Source organism: Cynara cardunculus (genome assembly GCF_001531365.2).
Source record: "Cynara cardunculus var. scolymus isolate 2C chromosome LG 11, CcrdV1, whole genome shotgun sequence".
Taxonomy (NCBI): domain Eukaryota; kingdom Viridiplantae; phylum Streptophyta; class Magnoliopsida; order Asterales; family Asteraceae; genus Cynara; species Cynara cardunculus.
This window is the reverse complement of record NC_037538.1, coordinates 1,510,613-1,535,569: the sequence shown is the minus strand read 5'-3', so window position 1 is coordinate 1,535,569 and position 24,957 is coordinate 1,510,613. Positions and strand designations below refer to the sequence as shown.

The following is a 24,957-nucleotide window of genomic DNA, read 5'->3' as shown; positions in this document are numbered from 1 at the left end:
TATTTAAACGACTCCACAAATATGTTTGATTTACACCAAGAGAAAAGAACCAAGAAACTTGAGTTTTAAGATAAACACTCAAAACCAATAAAGAAAACTACAAATTTGACAKATCATAATCCATGAAAAGACCAAAAAAGATGGGTTTTAGAATGAAATTTCAACATGTATATATATATATATATTTCAAAAAACCTAAGAACATATTAATTCAGAACATATTATACAGTGCAATTTGGACTGTCTGACCTTAAAATATATAGTATATATATAAAAATAAATAACTATAAAAGTATATATCATAAATATTAAAAATATTTTTTCACAGTATATATAATAAATAATAATATAATTAAATCAAAAACTATTTAATATTGGACTCATTTCGAAGGTATTAACGAGACGATTATAATGATGTAACTTGTTAAAATAAAAATGTATTTTTTAAACATGTTTTAATTGATATACGATTATGTATGTTAATTTGATAAATGTTTAAAACGAAACATTTAAAAGTAAAAGACGTAAAGTAAATTATTTAACTAATTATAGGAGTATAAAATGTAAAGTTAAAATTATAATATATAAAAAATGGTTGTGATAAGGTGAGTGTATGTGAGGGGGTGAGTGTATGTGAGAGATGAGATGGTGAAAAAGTGACCTAATGGTAGTATAAAAAGTATCTTGGTCATTTAGTATTTTAAGACTTTAAGACTTTTGGTAAATTTGTTTAATAAGATAGTATAGATTATAATATTATACTTTTTATTATTTATTATTATAATAAAGCTTTTGTTTACTTCTTAATAGTTCTATTAAGAGACAACTTTTGAATCGTTAAAAGGTGAATATTGTTTGAAAAAAAAAAGTTATATCTCTTAATAGTTCTAAATTCCTCTTAATGATTTTGTATCATAGGTCTCCATTAACCATTCAGCACTCTAATTCTATTGTAAACAATTACTGAACAATCTATTTCATTTTGCATTATATCATGAGAGTCTCTTAATCATTCTGACTATTTAATCATTCTGCACCAAACCATTCAGCAACTGCCAAACAGCCCTTTAACCATTTGAAAATATCATATATTATGGGTGCTCAAAAAACCAATCAACTTGGCCAAACCAACCCGAAAAAACGTAAAAGACCCGAGGTAACTCGACACATGGTTTGTATATGAAGATTAATCTGTCGGTATAAATTGAAAAGGTTTTTGGTTTGAATGGTTTTTTCATGGATAAAAGAAGTGTGTTTTGTAATTGGAAGAGATAAAATTAGAGAAAAAAAATTTGGTTTCTGCATAAAACTCTCTCATAAAAGCTTACTGAATAAGTCACTTTTTATATCATAAATATATTATCAAATAGTCATGTATAACTGACCAAATAAGTTATGAATCCCATTAAGTACATTAAGTTGTTAACAAGTAGACCCTTAAAACATTTCGAACAGATATATTATATTTTTTCTTCTCTTCTTATAATTTTAAAAATTTATCCATTATTATTTTTTCTATATTTTAGATAAAAATTAAACATAATTATTAAAACAATTTTCTTAAATTTTCAAAATTAATATAAGCGAGATACTCTTAAAAAAAACCTTCAGAAGGTCGAGGTCAACGAGTCAAGTCAACCACGTTGAAGTAATATTACTGTGACTTTTGTAAAATTCGCAGGTCTTACATTGACTTTCTATTCACAAGTTTGACCTCTTAGCTCATGAAATCGCATTATCATTTTGTATTAAAAAATTAAGAATTTATTGAATAATTTGATATAAAATAATTAAAAGGTTTTATGATATAATGAAAATTAAAATATAAATATTTGGTAATTGTTAACAATTAAATTAGGGTTCTGAATGGTTAAAAGGAGTACAAGATACAAAATTATTAAGAAGGTTTAAAAACATTAAGAGACAGATTTTTTTAACGATTTATATGATGCATCTTAATGAAATTATTAATAGGTAAATAAACAACCACTAATATTTTTTAATTTAAAATGTGTGTTTCTTAATAAAATCGTTTTTGATCACCTATCATTTTTTTTTCTTATTTATAAATTATATTTAAAATTAACTAAACAATTTTTTTTTAATTATTACCAAATCAATTGATTTAATTTGTCAATAAAAAAATACAGTATTATTTAACAGATTTATTTTAACAACATACAACCAACCAAATTGGATGTTAAAATTACGATTTATCATTGTGAAGATAAGAGGGAGGTGAAGGTGTTTTGAGACGATTGAATCATTCGATTTTGCTTGTCGTTTATTTCCGAGCCTCGGTACCCAAAAAATCTTTGAATCTTTGTTCGAAGCTTTAACAAAAAGAGCTCAGTGAATTGTCTGTTGATTTGACACAACGAGATTTTTTATGTTTTTATATCTGTCTTTTTACGAGATTTTTCTTGAGTTATTATATCTTTAATGGGTTTGAGTTGAAGATTCTCTATAATTTCTTTAAAATAGATAAGTAAAAAAGTCAATCTCTAAAAAGATTTACATATAGCTACGATAGATTTTCTATTTTAAACTAGTTGTGTAACAGCGCAATGCGGTGTGAGCTGTGAATTTTAATGATTTTGAAGTTTTACTGGTTTTATTATAGAAGATTTAACGATGATATAAGTTACACTTGGTTTTTTTTTCATATTAATACAATTTAAATAAATAAGAGTTATGGTTCCAATTACAGTCTATCGATGAAAAAAATTGTATGACAGTTTAAAATCCAACATATATAAACGACTCCATAAATGTATTCGATTTACACCAATAGTAAAGAATCAATAGATCGAGAGCGAGAACGAGAGTTCTAGAGCAATTAAATGAGAGATGAATGAGAAAACTTTTGATAACTCGAGTTTCTGAGCTTTTGGCTAAATACACGATCATTCTTTGCTTTACATCCCCGTGTCCTCGCCCTTCGATGGTTTGACCCCTCATTCCTTGTGGCCTTGCCTCGATGCCCTTTGTCGAGTTCTAATGTGGAAGTGTTCGATTCAGATGGTCGATTTGGACCCAACCACAATAGTCATTTGTATGAGATGCAAGTTCGTCGTTTACATTTAATGTAAGTATGACTTCGACCTTAATTTATGTATGAACACATATTTGATTGCATATATGAAACTAAACAGAGTTTGCACTTTAGTTATAGTTGTGTTAAATTAATTAGTATGGTGGCTCATACACTTTGTACAATACAATTATATAAACGGTTACTCGGGTACTTAAATATTTAAAATTTTACATCTTAGGTATCAAAATGGAAGTTTTAAAGTACGTTACTCAAAATATGAATCAAGTTAAAATACGTTACTTTAATAGGCTGTTATATCACAAGAATATAGCTAAAAATCATGGATTTTTGTAACCTATATAATTAATAATTAAGATTAATTAATTAACATATTATATTATTTATTTAATGGAAAATGTGGCGGAACATAAATAAAAGCAGATTTCTTGCTATAAAAAAAAAGTAACACATACATTATTGATGGATTTTACTCTCTGATAATTATTGCTATAAAGACTAGAAATTTGATATGATGACACAAATTTTCACCAAAATTTGAACATATGTAGAAAATTCAGTGAGTATGCCATCATAAAGATTGTTGCGAAAAACCCAACTGGAAAACCGATCAAAGTTGTCTCCCACGAAATCAATGACTGGTTCTTGTCTTCCTTCTCCTTTGGTTTAGACGGTGAGATATCCTCAGCACATTTGATCCTGATCTGCATGCCGCATAATCCACTGTTGTTGGCATAATACATCGACTCGGTCAATGTGCTCATGTGCCCACCCACGGGAATCTTACCTGTCAGCCTGTTGTTGCTCACATCTAGGATCCCGAGCTGATCCAATTTAGTTAGTGATTCAGGAATCAAACCCGAGATTATGTTGTGTGACAAATCCAATGTCTCCAGGCTCTGCATGTTGCCGAAAGACATTGGAATAAGTCCCGAGATGTTGTTGTGTGAAACGTTGAGCAATTTTAGGCCTTTGAGATTGCCTAACGAAGCTGGAATTTTGCCGGATAATCTGTTTTCCGATAAATCCAAGAAAGAGTAGATGTTAAGGTAACGACTCGATAGGCCTTGAAAAGAGCTCTTCCAGTTCAGTACCAAGTCAGAAAATTTGATGAAAAAGGTGAAAACGTCTATGGGTGCTAAGACATTTTTTGGAGTGTTGATCATTCTCGCAAAGCTTCCCATTTCTTGTGGAATACTTCCAGTTAAGTTGTTCTCGGAAAGATCAAGAATCCGGAGAGACGTGAGGTTGGAGATTGTTCTCGGGATAAATCCCTCAATGGAATTGTTTCTTAGGCTTAGAACTTGAAGAGTCGGGATTTGAGGCAAAATATCCTGCAAATTTCCTTTAACATCGTTGTCATGGAGATCAAGAAGTTCGAGGTTGACCAAGTTACTCAAATTCCAAGGCAAGTCGCCGGAAAACTTATTCCCACCCAAAGAAATCATTAGGATTTCTTTAGGAAAAGTCGTCGGAATCTTACCGGAGAACTCGTTATAGGACAAGTCAATGAAACCAAGAAGAGGATTATGTCCAAAAACATGGACTTCGCCAGAAAATTGATTTCTGGAGAAGTCCAAATACAGTAGTCGATAGATATTAGATATGGACACCGGAATTTGTCCGGAAAATTTATTTCCGGACAACACAAAGATCATAATCCCACTTGCGTTACCTATATTATCCGGTAGCTCGCCGGAAAAGTTGTTACGGGACAATGAAAGAATCGATAACCTTGGAGATTGAAATAGGCGAGGTGGGAGTGATCCGGTGAAATTGTTGTCGGAGAGGATTATGCTTCCGACGTCCATCTCGGCGAGCCAATCCGGGAACTTTCCCTCCAATTGGTTATCGGTCAAATCAAGAAAATCCAAATTTTTGAACGATGAAATCCATTCAGGAATTTGACCGGAAATTTGACAGGAAGGCAGAGAGATCTGTCGTAGCCTACATCTGGGAACAATCTTTGCTTTGTTGTTCCAAATCAAGTTGTTCCCTTCTCCTCCGATGAACAGTTCCTTCAATGTGCTGATTTTGAATAACCACGTTGGGATTTCTCCGGCGAGCTTGTTTTTCGTCAGCCGTAAGGATTCCAATTTGGTCAAGTTTCGCATTGATGACGGTATCGGACCCGTTAACTGGTTGCTGCTCAGTTCAAGTGTCTTCATGTTGGAAAGTCTTCCTATGCCGGCCGGAATTTGCATGGAGAGAGAATTTCTCGACAAATCCAGTGATTGCAGCTCCTTTAGGTGTAGAATTAAAGTCGGGATTCCGCCGGAGAAGTTATTCTTTCCGAGAGAAAGATCTCTTAACCTCTTTAAATTTCCGATCTCTTCCGGGATGCTTCCCGAAAGGGAATTGTCATTCAGCCTCAATGATTCAAGATTTCGAAGCTTACCAACTTCTGAGCTTAAAGTTCCCTGGAGGGTATTGTTGCTTAGATCAAGAAATCGAAGAGATTCAAGTTGAAAAAGTTGAGGTGCTAGTTCGCCTTTGAGCAAATTGTTGCTCATGTCCAAGTAACGTAAATTCGTTAACCGGAAAAGTTGGCCGGGGATGGAGCCATTGAAGCTGTTCTGCATCATGTCAAGGTGAACCAGTCCGGTGAGATTACCGAACCCATCTCCTGGAATCTCTCCTTGCAATGAATTCATCGAGATATCGAGTAGTTTCAGTGATCGGATTCGAAAAAGGGGAGTCAAGATATCAGAGTACACAGGAACCGGATCGGCAAACATTGGAACGACCGTGTCTAGGTGGAGCTCCGTTACATTTCTGGTTCTGCTGCATTTGACACGGTCCCACGAGCAACAATCGGAACTACGATTCCATGAATCGAGTTCTACGAATGGAATGTAATCTACGGAGGTGGGATCGGAATTGGCTTTGAAGATGGTGGTGACGGTGGATTTAAATCGGAGAAGTGCTTGTTTCTGATGAAGAGGACAAGCGAATGATGGGATTGGAATGGAAGTGAGTATGAAGAATAGTGATAGTATTGACAGTTGGGTGCTTACGGTGGCCATGGCGTTTTCCGGCGAGTTTATATTTGAATGTATTTGTACAAAAAGCGGTGGTGATTATAAAAGGCTGAGTAACTATAATTTTGGTCCCTTAGGTTTAGTAACATCTTCGAAAGTGGGACGTAAATTTTGAGAATATATAATCAAACGAGAATTATTTTGTCTGCAGTAGCTATGGGATCTAATCTGAACTATAAATAAAAAATAAATTAGAAAATTAATAGTTTTGGTAATTTTAATTTAAAATATTAATTAAGAACATTTTAGGTATTTTATAAATATTCTCTCTCATCTCTCCTTTTTCCTCTCTCCGGTGAATCTTATTCAGCGAACTTTATTCCTATAAACTTTATGTGAACACAAGATACACACTATGATACCCAGATATACATACAAGATGCACAATGTGATACCTTTTGTAAAGCAATGAATTTAACGGAAATGCACACTATGATACATTTCATAAAACAAGAAAATAAATTGTGATGCACTTGAAACATTGTGAACATTATTACTATGATACACTTTGATTCACAAACGTCCTTAAAATTCGATGTATATTAGGTAACTAATTTTAATTAAATATTTCCTTCTAAAAAATTTAATTAAATAGTTTGATTAGTTGTAAAAAATAGAATTACTATATTACTCTTTTAGCTTATTTAAGAAATATTCTTAAATATATCAAACGAGTGGTTCACATTGAAATTCATGGTTACCACAAACTAATCAGTTCTCTCTTGAATGAGCCTATATAAGATTTGAGATCGGCCAACCCCACCAATCCAAGATCACCTCTAATCTCACCAGTCCCCGTCATAGTTACGAGGAAAAAGAAGTTTGTTTCTGGTTTTATCGAAGGTGTGTAGATTGGGGCGTACATCCGTTGTAGAACAGCAAAAGGGTGGGGACGAGAGTAAGTGATGGCCGAAAATTTTGACCTTTAGGGTTGGATAGATATGGTTACCGGTTTTTAGCCGGAGATGATGAGCGGTTTTGGGCCGGAGAAGGAGATCGACTTGAAGGTAAAAAAATCCAAACCTTTACAACAAATATTGTGAAGGTGTCTTCACAGTGTTTTGCTGTAAAGTTTAGATATAAAAAGATAGTCTCATGGATCTTACTAAAATAACTTGGTCTCACATGATCCCAAGTCTCTCGCTCTCTCTTTCTCTCTCCCTCTATCTCTCTCTCTCTCTATATATATATAGAGAGAGAGAGAGAGGGGTTGGTTATTATACAACCATTTACATTTGTACAACCAATACAACTCAATCTCAACCGTTCATTTAATTTGATGAATATGTAGTTTCATAGAAGTTTTGATTGTTTCCTAATATAAAGTATTGATCATAATTAATGAACATTATTCATCTTCTATAAATATTTAAATCATAATAAATTAACTCTCATCATTTCCATAAATATTTCAATTTATTGAGTTGCATTGGTTGTACAAATGTGATGGATTGTATTTGAAACAAACTCTCTCTCTCTCTCTCTCTCTCTATATATATATATATATATATATATATGTGTGTGTGTGTGTGTGTGCGCTTAGGTTCACGTAAGACCAGGTTGTTTCCGTGAGACCCATTGAGATCACTTTTTTACACTTTAAACTTCACAACAAAACACTTTGAATATAACATTCACAGTATTTTTGCTGTAAAAGTTAAGATTTCTTTTACCTCTCGCTTTCTCATAAATTAACCGTCATACATACATACATGATTCATTAAATAAATTATGTAAATTCATGATCATAATAAATAAATTGTGTGGCTCATGTTACTTCTGGCTTTCTCATAAATTGACCGTCATACATACACACACACACACACACACACACACACATATAGGTGGTTTCAAATATAAATCATGTAATTCTTACAAACCATTATATTAGAAAACAATTGATATATTTTTGAACAGTTATCATGATTTATCAACTATGATTGAGATATATATGTAAGATGCTAAAAGTTCATTTATTATGATAATGACTTTATATAAGGAAACAAAATAAAATCAAATATTTATAAAAATAAACGGACGATTAAGATTGGTTTGTAAACTCGTTATAATTGCATGGTTTGTAAATGAAACGTCTTCTATATACTTAAAAAAACATAAGTTAAGAACCACGAGTATGTTTTCTAGGCTTATCAGTTATCAAAATACAAATCTCACTTTCAAAGATTTCATAAATCGTAGGGACCATAATTAGTGTTTACTATAAAAAGGCTTGAAACGCGGGGTGTATTTTTCCAAAACCAGAGAAATGTACTGTTATTATTGAATGATGTACATGTTATATAGGATGGATGGTTTGGAATTAGTGGTTGTAGAACTGGAAAAAGGAAGTAACTTGGTCGACGACTTAAAGTCCCTCGAGTCATGGTAAACTACAAGCGAGTAGGTCCCAAGCCTAGTAAACTCCACTTTAAAGCATAAGAAGAGATCTTTACCATTTGATCAATTCTAATTGAATATCAACACTAATGAGCTGCACGGAGATGTACCGGATCAATTATCTTCTAAAACGCAGTTCATGTGTGGCCATGTGATTAAAAGTGATCATGGGTTCAGATCTCTTCTTACGTTTTTCACCATAACTTTCTTTCTCACACGATCCTCTACCTATATTTGTATTTGTCTAAAAAATAAATAAGTGAAACATTGATTTTAGTTGCTTTCATGGGGTTCATTTTTTATTATAAATGTAAATGAAGTGGTCTTCCTTCTACAAGTCTATTTTTTGTTTTTTTTAAGGTAAGTTTTGTTAAAATACAATGAGTACAAATAATTGAGACTTTTCGATCTAATTTTATAATAAACGTAGGTATCAATTTTTAAAAAATAGAACCGTGTTAAGATATAATACAAGACTTTAAATTTCGCCTCTATTTAAATCAACTTCGACAATCATATATTAACTTATTTTTGAACTTATTGAAAAAGCTCTGTTTAGATGACACAGCTAGCTTATGTGTTGTGCAACAATTATTAAAAATCATCAATTAATGTGATTTTTTCCTTAAAATTCGTATTTTATTACACAAATTCACATATTTAAAACCACAAGGGTGGTGTCTAATTGGTTTGAGCTTCGCTCTAAAGGTCAAAAGCACCTGGAGGTTCCAGGTTCAAATCCAAGGAAGAATAAAAATCTCCTTGTGGCCACGGATGTTCAATGCGGTGATTCCGGGCTATCTGCAAAGCAGGTGGTCGTCCTGGGATTAGTCGGCTCGCATGGTGGGTTGGATATCCAGGTTAATAAAAAAAGATGGGAGGGAGGTGAAAGTATCTTGAGATGGTCAAATCATTCGAGTTTGCTTTGTTAGCTTATAGTTGTCATTAGGGACCTTTATTCAAGAACAAGTGTATGATGTGCACATGATTTTTTTCCATCTACTACTTGGATTTAGTGTATTTGTTTCATAATGTGAACATTTTTATGTGTTTGTGAAACAAAAAAATGCAACTAAAAGTTTCACGCTGTGAACTGAATACATATGAACAACATCTTATGAAACAAATATATGTTAATAATCAATATATTGAATAGGTAAAAACAAACGGTCTGACTGATTCAAATTTCAGACTTCAATACCACCTCTTAAAAATCAGAAGTGAAATCAGACTTCAGACTTCAACACCTCTTAAAAAACACCATCTTAGTGTACATACATAAATTATACATATAGGGAGAGGAAGGATCATGCGAGAAGTTAAACATTTTACAAGAAGGCGAGAAGTTTCAATATCATATATATGACATACATATTTTTTGTCATAAATCACGTCTTGAAATATATTGTGTTTCACCGTGACTTTTAAGACTTGAGACTTGACCTCGACGCCAACCGACGAGATTTATAATATAAAGTTGATTTCATGGTAATTAATGTTATGCACAATTGAACAAAACAAAAAAAGAATATGGAACTTCATTCAAGATGGATGAACATATTCTATAAACAAAAACCTGATGGCCGTTTGATTTGGGTCTAACCACACTAACACGTGTAGATTCTAACTCTTGTTGAACCCAAACAACGATTTAATCGCATTTAACGCGTTCTCGTTGATAAATGACTCGTCGTATTTTTTCATCAACGGCTCAAACTCCTCGGATTTCCTTACATTCTCTAGATCAGGGTCAGTACGGATCCGCTGCAGTGTTAATAGTAATTGTTAAGAACTTGTTTGTTAGAACAAGATACGATTATCATTTAATGGTTCATAAGTACCTTGAAATCTTCGTATCCTGCTTGCATAGCATCTTTTAGAGCAGAAAGTCCGGCTTGTATCTGCCATTTGTATAATAAACATGAGCAAGTTCTAGCTATGACATTCTGCATTGTTCGGTTGTGGTTTAATGGGCTAAATAGGTTGTATGGTTGATGGGTAAATCAATTATGTCATTCAGACTGTTTATTCAGTACAACAACTGAACAACAATTTAGCTTAATCCATACAGCTTAATTAAAACACAACCGAGTTGTTCACATCGGCTAGATTTGGACCATTTATGCTCTATATATGATAGCACATCTCCTCTTCTATGGGCTTTTTTGGAGAGTAAATAGGGGGAGGGGGGTTCTACAGCCCTTTCGGAGAGTAAATAATGGGGTTTCACGTATAATCACATGGTATCAGAGCCAAGGTTTACCACTTTCGGAGCTCGACGGGTACTTTGTACATGTGTAGCCTTCTCACCCATCTAGCCTCCGCCCGGGGGGGGGGGGGTCAAGTCCCACATCGACTAGACTTGGACCAGTTCTTCTTTGTATATGATGGAACCTAATTTCTCTCCTTAAGAGCGGCTATTTTGGAGAGTATATATGGGGTTCCACATATTATGACATGAACAACACCTAATAGTATCATACCTGATTAAGCTTAGAATAGCAGCATGCAACGTTGTAACTTGCTACCGAAGCTTCATCAAGCTCTGGTTTTGACCCCAAAACAGACTCGAACTTTTCCAATGCCTCTTCGAATTTGGCACTCCTAAACAAGTTATCAAGATTTCATTACCAACATTGACCCTTTTGAGATTTTAGAACTACAAAAGTGATTTTTCAAAGGTAATTTACTTGTAAAGCTGCAGGCCTTCACGAAGATCCCTTGTTCGAGTTTCCTTTTGTTCCTTCTTCCTCAAGTAATTTTGCATCTAACCAAAACATTGATTACACACAGTATCAGTAAAAAAAGAACACGCATGCTTGATGCTTCACCAGAGATTTGGACTTGGGACACTTACTTGGATTTCCCTAACTTTGCTGCTAACTACTCCAGAATTTCTCTCGGCCCTGATGATCTCCTTTTCTGTTAGTTCGCCTGAATCCTCCATCTTCCCTGCCAACCATGATGATTCTTAGATCATGACAACGGCATTCACAGTTTGTATCTTTTTACTAGAAAAACTGAAGCTAGTTACACGGGTTTAACCATATCATTAAAGTTAAGCGTAAAGATTGCCAAATGTGAACTAACCATATCTCTTTTGCATTCTCATAAGCAGAGGGCCGATTCTTTGGCGAATGGTGTACATGGTTCTTCCATATTCAGCTGCAGGCCATATCTCTGTTCCAAATACTGCACTGCAACATTTAGCATTTAAGTACCACATTTTCAACCACCCATTTCATTTCAACCCCATAATAATTTAAGGAAATTCGAGAGAAATTTTCATGAGACCCAAGATGGATAAGGGGTTGTTTGGTTGGTTTCCCACTAAGTCCTCTACAGATAAAGCTATCTATGTGGATTAATCTATCTGTATAGATTGGGAAGGTTTATGTTTGAAAGGGTTCTTTCACAAATGGAAGGAGATCGAAGGAGCGTGTTTTCTAATTGGGAGGGGAAGGTTTGGAGAAAACTTGGCTTTTTGCATAAAGTTTTACCTAAAAGCTTCCCGAGTAAGCCATTTTATATATCATTAAGCCACTACCAAACATGTATAGCTGACTGGATAAGCTGTAAGTTCCATTAACCTCATTAAGTTACTAACAAACAAGCCCTAAGATACATATAAACAGAAGACTCTTGCGTGTATTAGCAGTGAACCCACATGTTTAGGAAAATGCCCTAGAAGGTGAAAACACCAGTTTCGTGTCTCCATTTCAATTTCAGGCTATAACTAATCAACTATACTTGAAAATGGGATTCTAATGTACAATTAGAGAAGCAGATGGTACGACTGGAAGCTGCTACTGTGGCACTAGGCTCTTCATGCTAGAAAATGAGTGGTCCGTAGCCAAGTTAATATACTGCATCTAGCATAACCAAAATGGGGGGACTCCAGAAACTGCTTAATCACTATAATCATAACCAATTCTACACAAACCCTAGAGAATGAAAGATTATAGGTTTTAAATAACAAAATTCAGAATTAAACAATAGCACCAATCATGCATATTAATTCGAAATTTCATCACGAAATCATAAACTACGGCTACGAGAAGAAAAGAAAATTGGTACAAGTGGCTAAGCATTTCATCGAATACCTGGTGGCAAGAACTCTGTCACCAACAGAGAACATCTTAGTCTTATCAGCAAATCCTCCAGGTGCAATTGCATCAATGTAGGTTCCACCATCTCTACCCTTTGCGAATTTCAAACCATAAGGCTGCTCAATCTCTACCTCATACTCTTCATACCTCTCTTCTTCTTCTCCCCCGTTTTCCGTCGATGATGAGTCGGTCTCCGATGCTCTAACAACCAAAATCGACTGTTTCTCCAAATTCGAATTCCCTAACCTGATTGAAAATCTTAGTGTTTGGGGATTCTTATGTGATGTTTGCTTGAACTGAGAGGTAACGAAAGACAAGGTTTGTTTCGTTGATGAGTTTAGCGTTCTTGGTAATGGCGGGGAAGCACAGATAGATGGGTAGCTGTTGGGAGCAGTTGCCATGGTTGATTCAACTCAAATCTCTCTCGAATTTGGAGTTGAAATCGGTCATGGAGGTCTGGTTATTGGAAGGAGGGAAGAAAGATTACAGAGTTGAGTGATCAGTGGTTCTAATGGACTGTTGTGCAAGTTCAGTTATCTGATGACACGTGTCGTCTCATGGGTGGTTTAGTTATTTTCCTTTTCAGAAATTATATTTAGTTTCCCTCGTAAGATAAAATCCACCATAATATTCCTAGAATCATTAATTTTATATTTTATTGCACGATTTTTTTTGATAACCTAAAAATAATTGTGTTTGTTCAGTGCATCAATTTTCATTTTAATATTTTATTTTTTATTTTTTTCGGTCGATTTAATTTTTTTATATGGTTTTGAAAAAAATAATGTTTTTACTTTTGAATAAAAATAAATTTGAAGACATCAAAAAAAAATTTAAAAATATATTGATATTAATATCAAATTAATTATTTAAAAATATATATACAATTTTTTTAATTCAGTTTTTTACTATAATTTAATTTAGGTCAAATAGTGAAGTAATTTATTTTTATCTTAACAATACATTTTTTTATAAAGATGATGATTATGTTAGAACTCAATGATTATCTTAAGTATGTTTTAGTTTTTTTATATTTAAAATGAGATATTTATCATATATTTGATTGTGTTATCTGCAGTTAGCTACACGAATTCAAATATGAAGTTTTAATAAGTTATATTTACGCACAATTTACTTGTAATTTTAAATTTTAAGTAGTGTGTATTAATACACGGTGTTTCATGTATAAAGAATAACTTTTAAGAGTTTTTGTCAAATGTTTTATAATACAGTACAGATATATTAAGAGTCTACCTTGTACTTGGATTGTTATGCCCCTATATATGTTAGAACTTAGAACATTCTTTCTATCTTCAATAACTCTTGAATAATAATATGTTGGGTTTCATATATCCTGGTATGGTATCAGAATCAATGTGTACAATCTACTGGAGGGCGCGTATTAAAGTCTCACATTGGTTAAACTCATACCTCTCTACGCCTATAGGGCTATACATGTATGAGCTTTCATTCTCTTCTCAATGTCTGTTTTGGAGAATAATCTTATTATGTTCTACGGAAAAAAAGACCACAAACTCTCTTTCCGTGTCAACCTGGAAAACGTTGAGATGTAAGGTATAATTTTCAATATTATACGTTATTGACTATGTGGATTTGATTAAAATGTATCTGAAAATCCCATTATAAATGTTTCTGAAAATCTCATTGAAAATGTTTCTGAAAATCCCACTGAAAAAGTTTCTGAAAATCTCAATGATTTTGTTGAAAATATTGAAAATCCATGTACTGATGAAGTTGGGGACGATGAAAATCCATGTGATGATGAAGTTAGTTTTAATATTTTTGATCCAATGGTTTGTGATGACTTAGATTCAAAAATGAAAGATTTGTTTGCATGAAGACATCGTTTTAGGTGATATATTTATATTTTGTAATTTGGGGTTTTGGTTTTTATGTCTCATTTGTATTTTTCATTTTAATTAATAAAATCTGGCGTAGGGATGAGTTGTCTAGTTTGACTAGGTTCCAAACCCTTTAGTAAAATCATATTTTTTGTCGTTTCATTTGCTTAAAGAATAGACATAGGGTATTTTTTTTAGCATATTCGCACAGAACATCAAAAACCTCAGGAGTGGCACCGATTATACGTTATTGATTATGTAGATTTGATTAAAATGGACTTATACACATGTATTTGATTCTTAAACTATGAAAATAGTGTGTACCCACATAATAAATCATCGCTCCCCTTGACATTGACCTCTAAGTGAAGTCGGATATAAACTATCCTGACGTCAAATCCATGCTTATTAGTTGATTGTTACTAAATGCACAATCCAACTTGGAGAACACGACAATGTTCACTTATGGGTTGTTTACCCGAATACTTCCTCGGTAAATGCTTACCCAGTAAGTGCTTACCTATTGGAGTCAACATTATAATTTACCTTGATGAGTAAGATTTTAGTACATCAAAACATATCGAATGCAACAATTTACCGGGTAAGAGTCGTCATCGTCACTTACCAGGTAAGACTCTACATCCTTCTCATCGCTCTTACCCCGGTAAGATTCTTGGCCCTTGTCATGTTCATCTAATGAGGAAATTTATCCGGTAAGCACTTACCAAGCAAGCGTTTAGTAAACGGCCCTTTAGTCCGAAAATATTTCCAATATATTTTAGTCATGGGTCGTTGTGGAGAATTCTTCCTTCAAATGCCACAACTAATAGTAAGTTCGTTATTTCGATTTTCAAATACGCAAAAGTCAAAATAATGTTACGTCTTATTAAACCCTTTTAGCAGATACCAGATAAAACATTGTTATGTTTAGAAATTAACGGATGCATCATCTGACATTTGAATTTACGTCTTCCTAAAACCTTACTTGCATACTCCCCAAATTACGTTCGTGCGTCACGCATATATGTTGATTGGATCATATATGGACGTTCAACATCAACCCTTTTGGTTTTCAAAATTATCACACCTTACCATGAATCATTACATGTACGGGAAATTAAATACGATACTTTCCTTTACATTATCAACACGGATAATTATACAGACGGTTCTTAACTTAATACAGATATCTTATAACTAAAGTCAATGGGTTACAACCTTGATCTGTTAATAAATAATTTATACTGAGAATGAAATAGACCGTAAACTTGTTATACAAACGGGATGTGTAGGTGTTTGGCTACACACTTATTATTTATTTTATATTTTAAAAATATTATTAAAAGAACATTTTTATTTACAGTTATGCACAACTACGTGAATAATCATGTGTTTACATCAGCCTTTCGTGTACCATAGCTTTTAGTTTTAGAATTTAGAGTCGTACGCCCATTTTTTGTAATTAGTGATGTTTTAATCGTTTGAACTTCTTTTTGTTCCATTTGAAATGGCCAAAAGGTCGCTATCGAATTTGCAAAAATCTATCTCTTCTATTTTTCTCTATAAATCTAAGTTTATGACTTAGGTTTTGGTAGCGTAAGTAGATGCAGGAAGAAGATCGACATGATACAGGTGAGGGAAATAACACATAGGAGTATCAAAGAGGAAGAAATTACCAAAAGGTATTTGGTCTATCGGTTTCGTAGCCTTTGACCTCTTAGGAGGTAAGAGGTTCAATCCTCACCAAATGTGAGGAGAGTTTGTGAGTTTATCTGTTGCATTTGCTGTATAAAAATATTATATACTTCAAAAAAGAGAGGAAGAAATTAACACATTGATAATTATAAGACCCTCCTTTATAACATCTCAAAGGACATCTTATATAAGAAATAGACAAACTTTTACTGTAAATATATACTGAAACTGTCAATTATGTTATCATGTCTTATAAACTCAAACGAGTGTTGAAAACCCTGAGTTCAATCATCGTTTGCGGCATTTTCTTTAAACGAGTCGCACCTTTTCTTTTAGAGTGCAAAGAGTTTTTGTGATTCTTGAAAGAATAAATAAACGATAAACGATGCTGAAAGACTAGATTGAAATAATTTTTTGTATTTACAGGATAAAAATAGAAAATATGCTTATGGAAGGACCAAACCTGGCTTGTTGAGAAGTTTTTCTTAATCAAATAGAATTGGTAAATCTAAAATGCATAAGAGTCACGGACTGTTCCGAAATCCATGTCACCGACCAATCATATCAGCCGATCTTAACACGAGTGACGTAATACAGCCATTCATAACCCGACACGTAGCAAAGACTTTAAGCCGACTAAATATTAGTGAACCCAAGGGTCAAAATCATCAATTTTTGAAACTAGAGGGGCCAAAAGTGTAAGCACATGTGCAGAGGGTGTGGTGCTATTTGAATCACCACTTTCAGATGGATCAAATCCTCTTTCTTCGAAAACCCAAACCCTCGCTCTTCGTGGCGGCTGAAACTCCTTTCATTCTCTCTCCCTTAGGGTTTCTCTCTATCCCCTTTCAAAACCCATATTTTTTGGGGGGTTTCGTACCCTGTTTTTGAAGATCTATCAATCTATCAGCTCCAGCTATGGCCGCCGTTGCTCCTTCTTCAGATCGTATCCTTTTTTCTGCTAGGATTTGCTTACTGATCTGCTATTGTTGTATCTTGATTCGAACTAGGTTGAGTTTAATCTAGTTTCATGGATCTGAGTTCTGTGTGATTTACAGGCGTGTCGGTAGTATGTTACATCAAATTGAAGTTATTATTTGTCATAAGCTGATATTATTCTGAGTTTTTTTGCTTGATCTCATCTAGCGCAGATAAAAACTTTTTCTTTTTTCTATATCTACGTGCTTTCTTGACTATTTTGACTGATGATTTGTGCTATTTTGTATGAAAACCTTCGAGCATAAGATCTTCAGGAGCTGTAATCGTTACATCAATTATAATTATCCTGCTATGATTAGCGTTTTCAAGTAAAAAAAGAGAATTTATTTTCGTGATTTAAAAATTTCACTATACTTTTAGCCTATGTCTTTGATTTTGATTTGTCGTTATGCTCTACTGGATCTTGATTTGGGTATTTTTCAGCTAATTTTAATTTATGAGGGTTAGGATAATGATGGCTTTCATTGTTTCGATAGATTTAGGGTTTTTCTCAAAACTGTTTATGCTTGCCTTTTTAAAGAAAAAGTAGGCTTTCCTTTACTTATTTTGCTACAGAAGCTGCAGATTTGCTAAAGAATCTGTCATTGGATTCTCAATCCAAGACATTGGAAATTCCTGAGCCCACTAAGAAGGTAAGGATTGGTAATCATGTTATAATATGTTTTGACAGTAGTGATAATATTGAAATGTTATGTCTGCTTGCTCTTTAGCCTTCTGTGGACACCGCTGATGCCGGAAATGCCCAGAATCAGCCTTTAGATAGGTCGGTTACCCCTTTGATACCGGATTTCATGGATCCGACAGTGGCTTATTTTCCCAACTATGCTTCTACTGCATATTACTATGGAGGTAATTCAGTTTTGATATATAATTTAGTTCACTTGTAGATTAAGCACTTTTGTATCTAATCCTTGCTGATATCTCGTTAAGGTTACGATGGGACTACCAATGATTGGGATGACTATTCAAGATACGTAAATCCTGATGGAGTTGATATGTCTCATGTAAGTTTTCTATTAGTTTTCATACATTTTGACATGTTCTTATATTTTGCTATTTTGTAGTTTGAACCTATTCATTGTCATAAGTCAATAACCATCTTTTGTGATTTTGTTACAGGGTGTTTATGGGGACAATGGATCGCTTATGTATCATGGCTATGGCTATGCACCGTATGGTCCTTATTCTCCTGCTACTTCACCTGTGCCAACGGTTGGTCACGATGGTCAGCTCTATGGAGCTCAACATTACCAATACCCGAGTCCCTATTTCCAACCAATGACTCCTACTAGTGGCCCCTACTCATCTGCTCCTATTGCTCCTAAAGGTGAGATTACCACATCTGCTCCTGCTGACCAACCGTCTTTGACTGTGGACACTGCTAATGGAAATTCTAATGGCATTGTAAATGGTGTGGGTATCAAGGGAGCCACCGGTCCAACCCCTGTCAGGCCAACATCTTATCAGAATTCAGGCTTCAATGCAAATGGATCCTATGGAAGAGGGGTGCAAAATGGTTATCAGGATCTTAGATACGGTTTTGATGGGGTTCATTCCCCAATCCCCTGGTTAGACTCCCCATTGTATTCTGATGGTCAACCTAGAAACAATTCAAACATTGCTCCAGTTTCAAATGGGAATGGTGTTGCATCAAGAAATCAAAATCTTCGCCCTCATTCTCATCTCATGGTATGCCAAAAAAATTGAGTTTATTTTAAAGAGTTTCTTGTTTTTAGTAGGTTTTGGAGATACCTTGAGATTCTAACATATGAAGTTGTGATATTTACAGGGTTTGCAGAGTCCGAGGCCAATGTCTGGTGTAAACACAGCCAATGGATATATGAATAGAATGTATCCAAACAAGTTATACGGCCAATATGGAAGCACCTATCGTTCTGGCTATGGATATGGTTCTAATGCTTATGATTCCCAAGGTAACGGGCGTGGTTGGTTGGCAGTGGATAACAAGTACAAGCCTAGAGGGAGAGGCAATGGTTTCTTTGGATATAACAACGAAAATGGGGATGGTCTGAATGAGCTTAACAGGGGACCTAGAGCCAGGAGTGTGAAGAACCAGAAGGTTTTGACACCAGTAACCTTAGCTGTGAAGGGACAAAATATAACTTTTGCAGCTACTGATGCTGTCGAGAAGGAAACCGAGGTGAAGGAGAAGGTGAGCGTAACTCCCGACACAGAGCAATTCAACCTGCCAGAATTTCCCGAGACTTATGCAGATGCCAAGTTCTTTATCATTAAGTCATACAGTGAAGATGATGTTCATAAGAGCATCAAGTACAATGTTTGGGCTAGTACACAAAATGGAAACAAGAAGCTTGATGCTGCATATCAGGAGGCTCAGCAGAAATCTGGACGATGCCCTGTCTTTCTTTTCTTTTCGGTAAGCATTTTGTCACAACACAATTTTGATGTACTTTTCACCATAAACCGTTCCTGTTCTGTGAGCTTTACCATATATTTATCTTCACAGGTGAATACCAGCGGCCAATTCGTTGGTGTTGCTGAGATGGTCGGTCCGGTTGATTTTAACAAAAGCTTGGAGTACTGGCAACAAGACAAGTGGATTGGTTGCTTCCCTGTAAAGTGGCATATCGTTAAGGATCTACCAAACAGCTTGCTGAAGCACATCACCCTTGAAAACAATGAGAACAAACCTGTTACCAATAGCAGGGACACCCAAGAGGTAGTTTCTTCATAACATTCATCAATGAATTTTTTTTTCCCATAGTTGTGTTTTGTTATCAACTAATGTCGCATCTTTGTTCAGGTGAAGTTAGAGCAGGGATTGCAGATGATTAAAATATTCAAGGAACATTCTTGCAAGCAATGCATATTAGACGATTTTGATTTCTACGAGGACAGACAGAGGAGAATTCAAGAAAAGAAGGCAAAGCAACAGCAGTTCCAGAAACAGGTAGGTCACATAAAAGCATAAATCTTTCTAATCTTTATAAGAAGTTTGGTGAACGTAAATGCATTAATATTTCATTTGGTCTTATTTTTGTCAGGTGTGGGAAGGCAAGCCTGCTACTGATGACAAAAGGAAAGAAAGCAGCATTAAAGTGGAAATAGTACCACCAAAGACATCTGATATTGGTCAAGAAATTGCGAAAGAAGATGCTTCAGGTGTTCATATAAATGGGGAGGTGAAACTTGCAGAGAAGAAGATTGTAGTAAATGGGGTTGCAAATGGTTGCTAGATTCAGCCATGTGCATGGGTGGTGCTCCAAGGGAAAAGAAAGAAAGAAAGATGTTGGGTTTAGAATCTTGGAAGTGCTGCCCCAACCGAAGCGGATCCATCCTTTGGTCTTGAAAAAGAATGTACACAAGAAGTCAAGAAGTAGGAGGGGGAGGTTGCAATATGGCCATTAGTCTCGGTGTGGCCACATGTAAAATAGGAGGATCCAGATTTGGAAGCCCCATGTTTAATCTTTGTGGTGGGTTTATAGTTTTTCAGCTTCTATTCTAACAGGTTTTTCACATCTTTCAGGGTTTGGGTTTTAGGTTTCTTCTGAGTTTTCATCATGTTCTATTTTAGTCTCTTTTTTTCTTCTAAAAATCACTTCTTGTGGCCTTTAATATTATGTTCTTCTATGTTAGTTTTTGTTTCTTATTTTTCTCTTCTGATCAATGAGCATCATGATCCTGCCTTGTAAATCTAGATCAGTTTTGTGCTTTTCAAAACAAACTAGAAATGCAGGGCGGGATTGGTTATCCATCTAATAGTAATAATACATGTGTTTTACCTCATTGATGAATGGGTTTTTGGTGGTGCAGTCAAAAGTAAATTGTTGGTTGGTATTGTAAAAATGTATCCATTTAAATGCACCACTGCCTATTTCCTCTTTTTCACACGATGGCTTTAATTTTTACATTTTCAAGACATGATTTGAACTGATTCTGATATAAATTACGTTGGGTAATACTATTTGCACCTCCTTTTATGTCGAAATAAGTGTGATGATGTCAAATTGTAGGTAAGAACGCATTTAACAATTAGTACAATTATTCCGTTCATTTCCTTCTCGCTTACTTGCAATTTTGAAGGATTATATATAAATGTCATATTATAAGTTGAAATTTGGAAAAAAATCAGGTGTATTTAACATATTTGGGACCTATGCCATAAAACCAAACAATAATTAACCTTAGTGCAAATAACAAGATGGTTTTGGTCAAAGAGCTCAAAAGGAACAAAATTTCATTCTAATAGCAGAGCAGCAGCAGCAGCAACTAATGAAACATATTTAGAATCATCAAATCAAAACCACCTGATATTTGCCAACAACCATCCATCCCACCCTGCTTTTCTAGCATCTATGTATTCTTGATCTAGATTTACAAGGAAGGAAAAAGAAATGAGAAAGAAAAAACTAAACACCGACGACAAGAACACAAAACCCACGGAAAAACCAAAACCGAAACCAAAATGGAAAATGATCAAAGTTGGAATATAACGAAACCTAGCCCAAAACCTAAAAGGATCCTTTGAAACCTGTTTGTAGCTAAAACACTATATAGAAGAGTCCGACCCCATCAGAAAAGAATATGGGGATCCTCCGAATTTACATTTCCCTATTCTTCACTTCTCACCTTTCTTTTAAAAAAACCGAACGATGCCCACTTTCTGAGGACGGCATGTGTATAAATTTTCCAATCAAACAATTTTGTGCCGCCCACATACATTGCTCATTTAACAACCATTCGCAACCCCATTTACTACAACCTCCTTCTCTGCCCCATCTCCAACATTTTCTTGCACATTATCCAGAGGTTTAGCCTCAGTCGGGTTAGCTTCATTGACCAAAGGTTTTGGTCCAAGAACCTCCACCTTAACCCCTTCTTTACTCTTCTCTTCAATAGTAGGTTTTCCTTCCCATACCTAAAGAAAACACCAATCCATTCAGAAATCATCCCAAATGAAGAACAATAAACGAAACCAAATTAACTTTACAAAAACCAACAAACAACATATAATCATCTACCTGTTTCTGGAACTGTTGTTGCTTTGCCTTCTTCTCCTGAATTCTCTTCTGTCGATCCTCATAGAATTCAAAGTCATCTAATATGCATTGCTTGCTAGAATGCTCCTTGAATATCTTAATCATCTGCAATCCCTGATCTAACTTAACCTGAACAAAAACCAATCATCAACTCAAACTCCCAAAAGACCAAACAAGATTCAAGTATCACGTAAAAGTTACCAAATTTTTGTACCTCTTGGGTATCCCTGCTATTGGTGACGGGTTTATTCTCGTTATTTTCGAGAATAATGTGTTTCAACAAGCTGTTAGGAAGATCTTTAACAATATGCCACTTTACAGGGAAGCAACCAATCCACTTGTCTTGTTGCCAGTACTCTAAACTTTTGTCAAAATCAACTGGCCCTACCATTTCAGCAACACCCACAAATTGTCCACTTGTATTCACCTAAAGATAAAGATTTATTAAAAACACTAGATAGTGAAAGAAACATCAAGTTAGCGTCAAGAAACCACTTACCGAAAAGAAAAGAAAAACAGGGCACTTTTCAGCTTTCTGCTGGGCTTCCTGATATGCTGCATCAAGTTTCTTGTTTCCATTCTGTGTGCTGGCCCAAACATTATACTTGATGCTCTTATGGACGTCATCTTCACTATAAGATTTAATTATAAAGAACTTGGCATCGGTGTAAGTTTCTGGAAAATCTTGCTGGTTGTATTGCTCTCTCTGTGGAGTCACACTCACCTCCTTTGTCTCCTTTTCGATGCCCTCAGCAGCTGCCAAAGTTATATCCTGTCCCTTCACTGCTATAGTGATGGGTGTGAACACTTTCTGGTTCTTGGTGCTCCTAGCTCTCGGTCCCCTATTTAGCTCATTCAAACCATCACTGTTTTCATTGTTATAACCAAAGAAACCATTGCCACGGCCTCGAGGCTTATACTTGTTATCAACAGCCAACCAACCTCGTCCACCGTTTTGCATATCATAAGCATTGGAACCAAAACCATAACCCGATCGGTATGTATTTCCGTACTGGCCGTATAACTTGCTGGGATACATTCTGTTCATATACCCACTTGCTGTATTCATGCCAGAGATTGGTCTTGGACTCTGCAAAACCAGAATATATTAGCATCTCTAGAAAGCTATAAACCATATGTAAAAAACAAACACAAATATGGCATACCATGAGATGAGAATGGGGACGAACGTTCTGATTCTTTGATGCAACACCGTTCCCATATGGGGCGTTGTTCCCATTGTTTCTAGGTTGAGGATCAGAATATATTGATCCATCTAACCATGGTATTGGGGAATGGACCCCATCAAAACCAAATCTAGGATCCTGATAAGCAGTTTGTGCACCCCTTCCGTATGAACCATTTGCATTGAAAACTGAGTGCTGATATGGTGTTGGTCTTACAGGTGCAGAACCAGTGTTTCCCTTGGCACCCACACCGTTAACGACACCATTAGAGTTCCCTTTAGCTGTCTCCACAGTGATAGGCGGTTGGTCAGCAGAAGCAGGTGCGGTAATCTCACCTTTAGGAGGAGCAGCAGGTGCAGTAAAGGGTGAACCAGTAGGAGCAATGGGTTGAAAGTAAGGACTAGGGTATTGGTAGGAGTGTTGGGCGCCATAAAATTGACCATCTTGACCCACTGTTGGCATGGGTGAACCAGCAGGAGAATATGGTCCATATGGGGCATAACCGTAACCATACATCACTGACCCATTGTCCCCATAAACACCCTGTAATAACAACACAAACAATATTCATCATATAACAAGGTGCTGATCAAATAATCACAAGATCGTATTACAACCACAATAAAGACAGAATGGACTTCTACTTACTTGAGTCATATCCACTCCATCAGAATTCACATATCTAGAGTACTCATCCCAATCAGTGGTAGTCCCATCATAACCTAAATCAAGAAACAGAAATTAGCTAAATCAACTATGTCTTGCCCAAATCAAAAACAGATTCTTGGTGAGTAAATCAAATCACCTCCATAGTAATATGCGGTAGAAGGATAACCATTTGGAAAATAAGCCACTGCTGGATCCATGTAATCTGGAATCAAAGGGGTTACAGACCTATTGGTAGGTTGAACCTGAACATTCCCATTGTCCACAGAAGGCTGTAATGGAAATTACATAAAACAGATCACATAATCAAACTTCTAACGATGTCAATTGCTATCAACAAAACTAGGATATCAAGAAACCTTTAAACATTACTATATGAAGACAAAGAACTCACCTTCTTAGTGGGCTCAGGAATTTCCAGAGTCTTGGTTTGAGAATCCAATGATAGATTCTTCAGCAAATCAGCAGCTTCTATATCAGAAAAGTAAAGGAAATCCACTTACTCATCAAAGAAACTGTTATCACATACAATTGATTCAAAACCCCTACACCGTACTGTTTATGCTAAAACCCTGAGAAACTAGTGATCTGCAAGCAAGATCCAGTGACAACACTAAAACATAGAAAATTCGACTTTGTGCAACAAACAATCGCGTATACAAATCTCACAGAACCCAGATCTCAAACGATACCATAAAGTAAATAAAAGAAACCCAATTTAAATCAAGAATGAACAACACAAAATCATTAGTAAACAGAGGATACGATCTGCAGGAGGAGCGACGGCGGCCATACTGATAGTGGAGATGATAGATCTTCAAAAACCAGAAAGTAAACCCTAAGAATTATTGAGTTTTTGAGAGGGAATTGATAGAGGAAGGAGGAGTTTCCGCCGCCACAAAAGAGGGTTTAGGTTTTTGAAGAA

General features: G+C 35.2%; 4 protein-coding genes across 4 annotated transcripts; 1 reads left to right on the top strand and 3 right to left on the bottom strand.

The window, feature by feature from the left end:
* Positions 1–3,582: 3,582 nt before the first annotated feature.
* On the bottom strand, positions 3,583–6,081 carry LOC112520906 (LRR receptor-like serine/threonine-protein kinase GSO1). Its single transcript, XM_025129531.1, has one exon. It carries the CDS (start codon positions 6,079–6,081, stop codon positions 3,583–3,585), a length of 2,499 nt encoding a protein of 832 aa, XP_024985299.1.
* A 3,858-nt stretch (positions 6,082–9,939) lies between these two features.
* LOC112521200 (protein MET1, chloroplastic) lies at positions 9,940–13,074 on the bottom strand. The gene is made up of 7 exons (XM_025129914.1): positions 12,597–13,074; positions 11,584–11,690; positions 11,351–11,445; positions 11,184–11,260; positions 10,977–11,097; positions 10,335–10,394; positions 9,940–10,257 (listed from the first exon to the last, which is right to left on the bottom strand). Exons 1-7 carry the CDS (start codon positions 13,001–13,003, stop codon positions 10,117–10,119), a joined length of 1,008 nt encoding a protein of 335 aa, XP_024985682.1. The 5' UTR covers positions 13,004–13,074; the 3' UTR covers positions 9,940–10,116.
* A 3,865-nt stretch (positions 13,075–16,939) lies between these two features.
* On the top strand, positions 16,940–20,789 carry LOC112520819 (YTH domain-containing family protein 2-like). Its single transcript, XM_025129414.1, has 9 exons — positions 16,940–17,105; positions 17,714–17,790; positions 17,869–18,007; positions 18,089–18,162; positions 18,278–18,847; positions 18,948–19,556; positions 19,647–19,859; positions 19,944–20,090; positions 20,185–20,789. Exons 1-9 carry the CDS (start codon positions 17,078–17,080, stop codon positions 20,374–20,376), a joined length of 2,049 nt encoding a protein of 682 aa, XP_024985182.1. The 5' UTR covers positions 16,940–17,077; the 3' UTR covers positions 20,377–20,789.
* Positions 20,790–21,436: 647 nt separating this feature from the next.
* LOC112520820 (YTH domain-containing family protein 3-like) lies at positions 21,437–24,957 on the bottom strand. Its single transcript, XM_025129416.1, has 9 exons — positions 24,798–24,957; positions 24,427–24,503; positions 24,172–24,304; positions 24,015–24,088; positions 23,346–23,909; positions 22,679–23,269; positions 22,394–22,606; positions 22,162–22,308; positions 21,437–22,058 (listed from the first exon to the last, which is right to left on the bottom strand). Exons 1-9 carry the CDS (start codon positions 24,823–24,825, stop codon positions 21,870–21,872), a joined length of 2,016 nt encoding a protein of 671 aa, XP_024985184.1. The 5' UTR covers positions 24,826–24,957; the 3' UTR covers positions 21,437–21,869.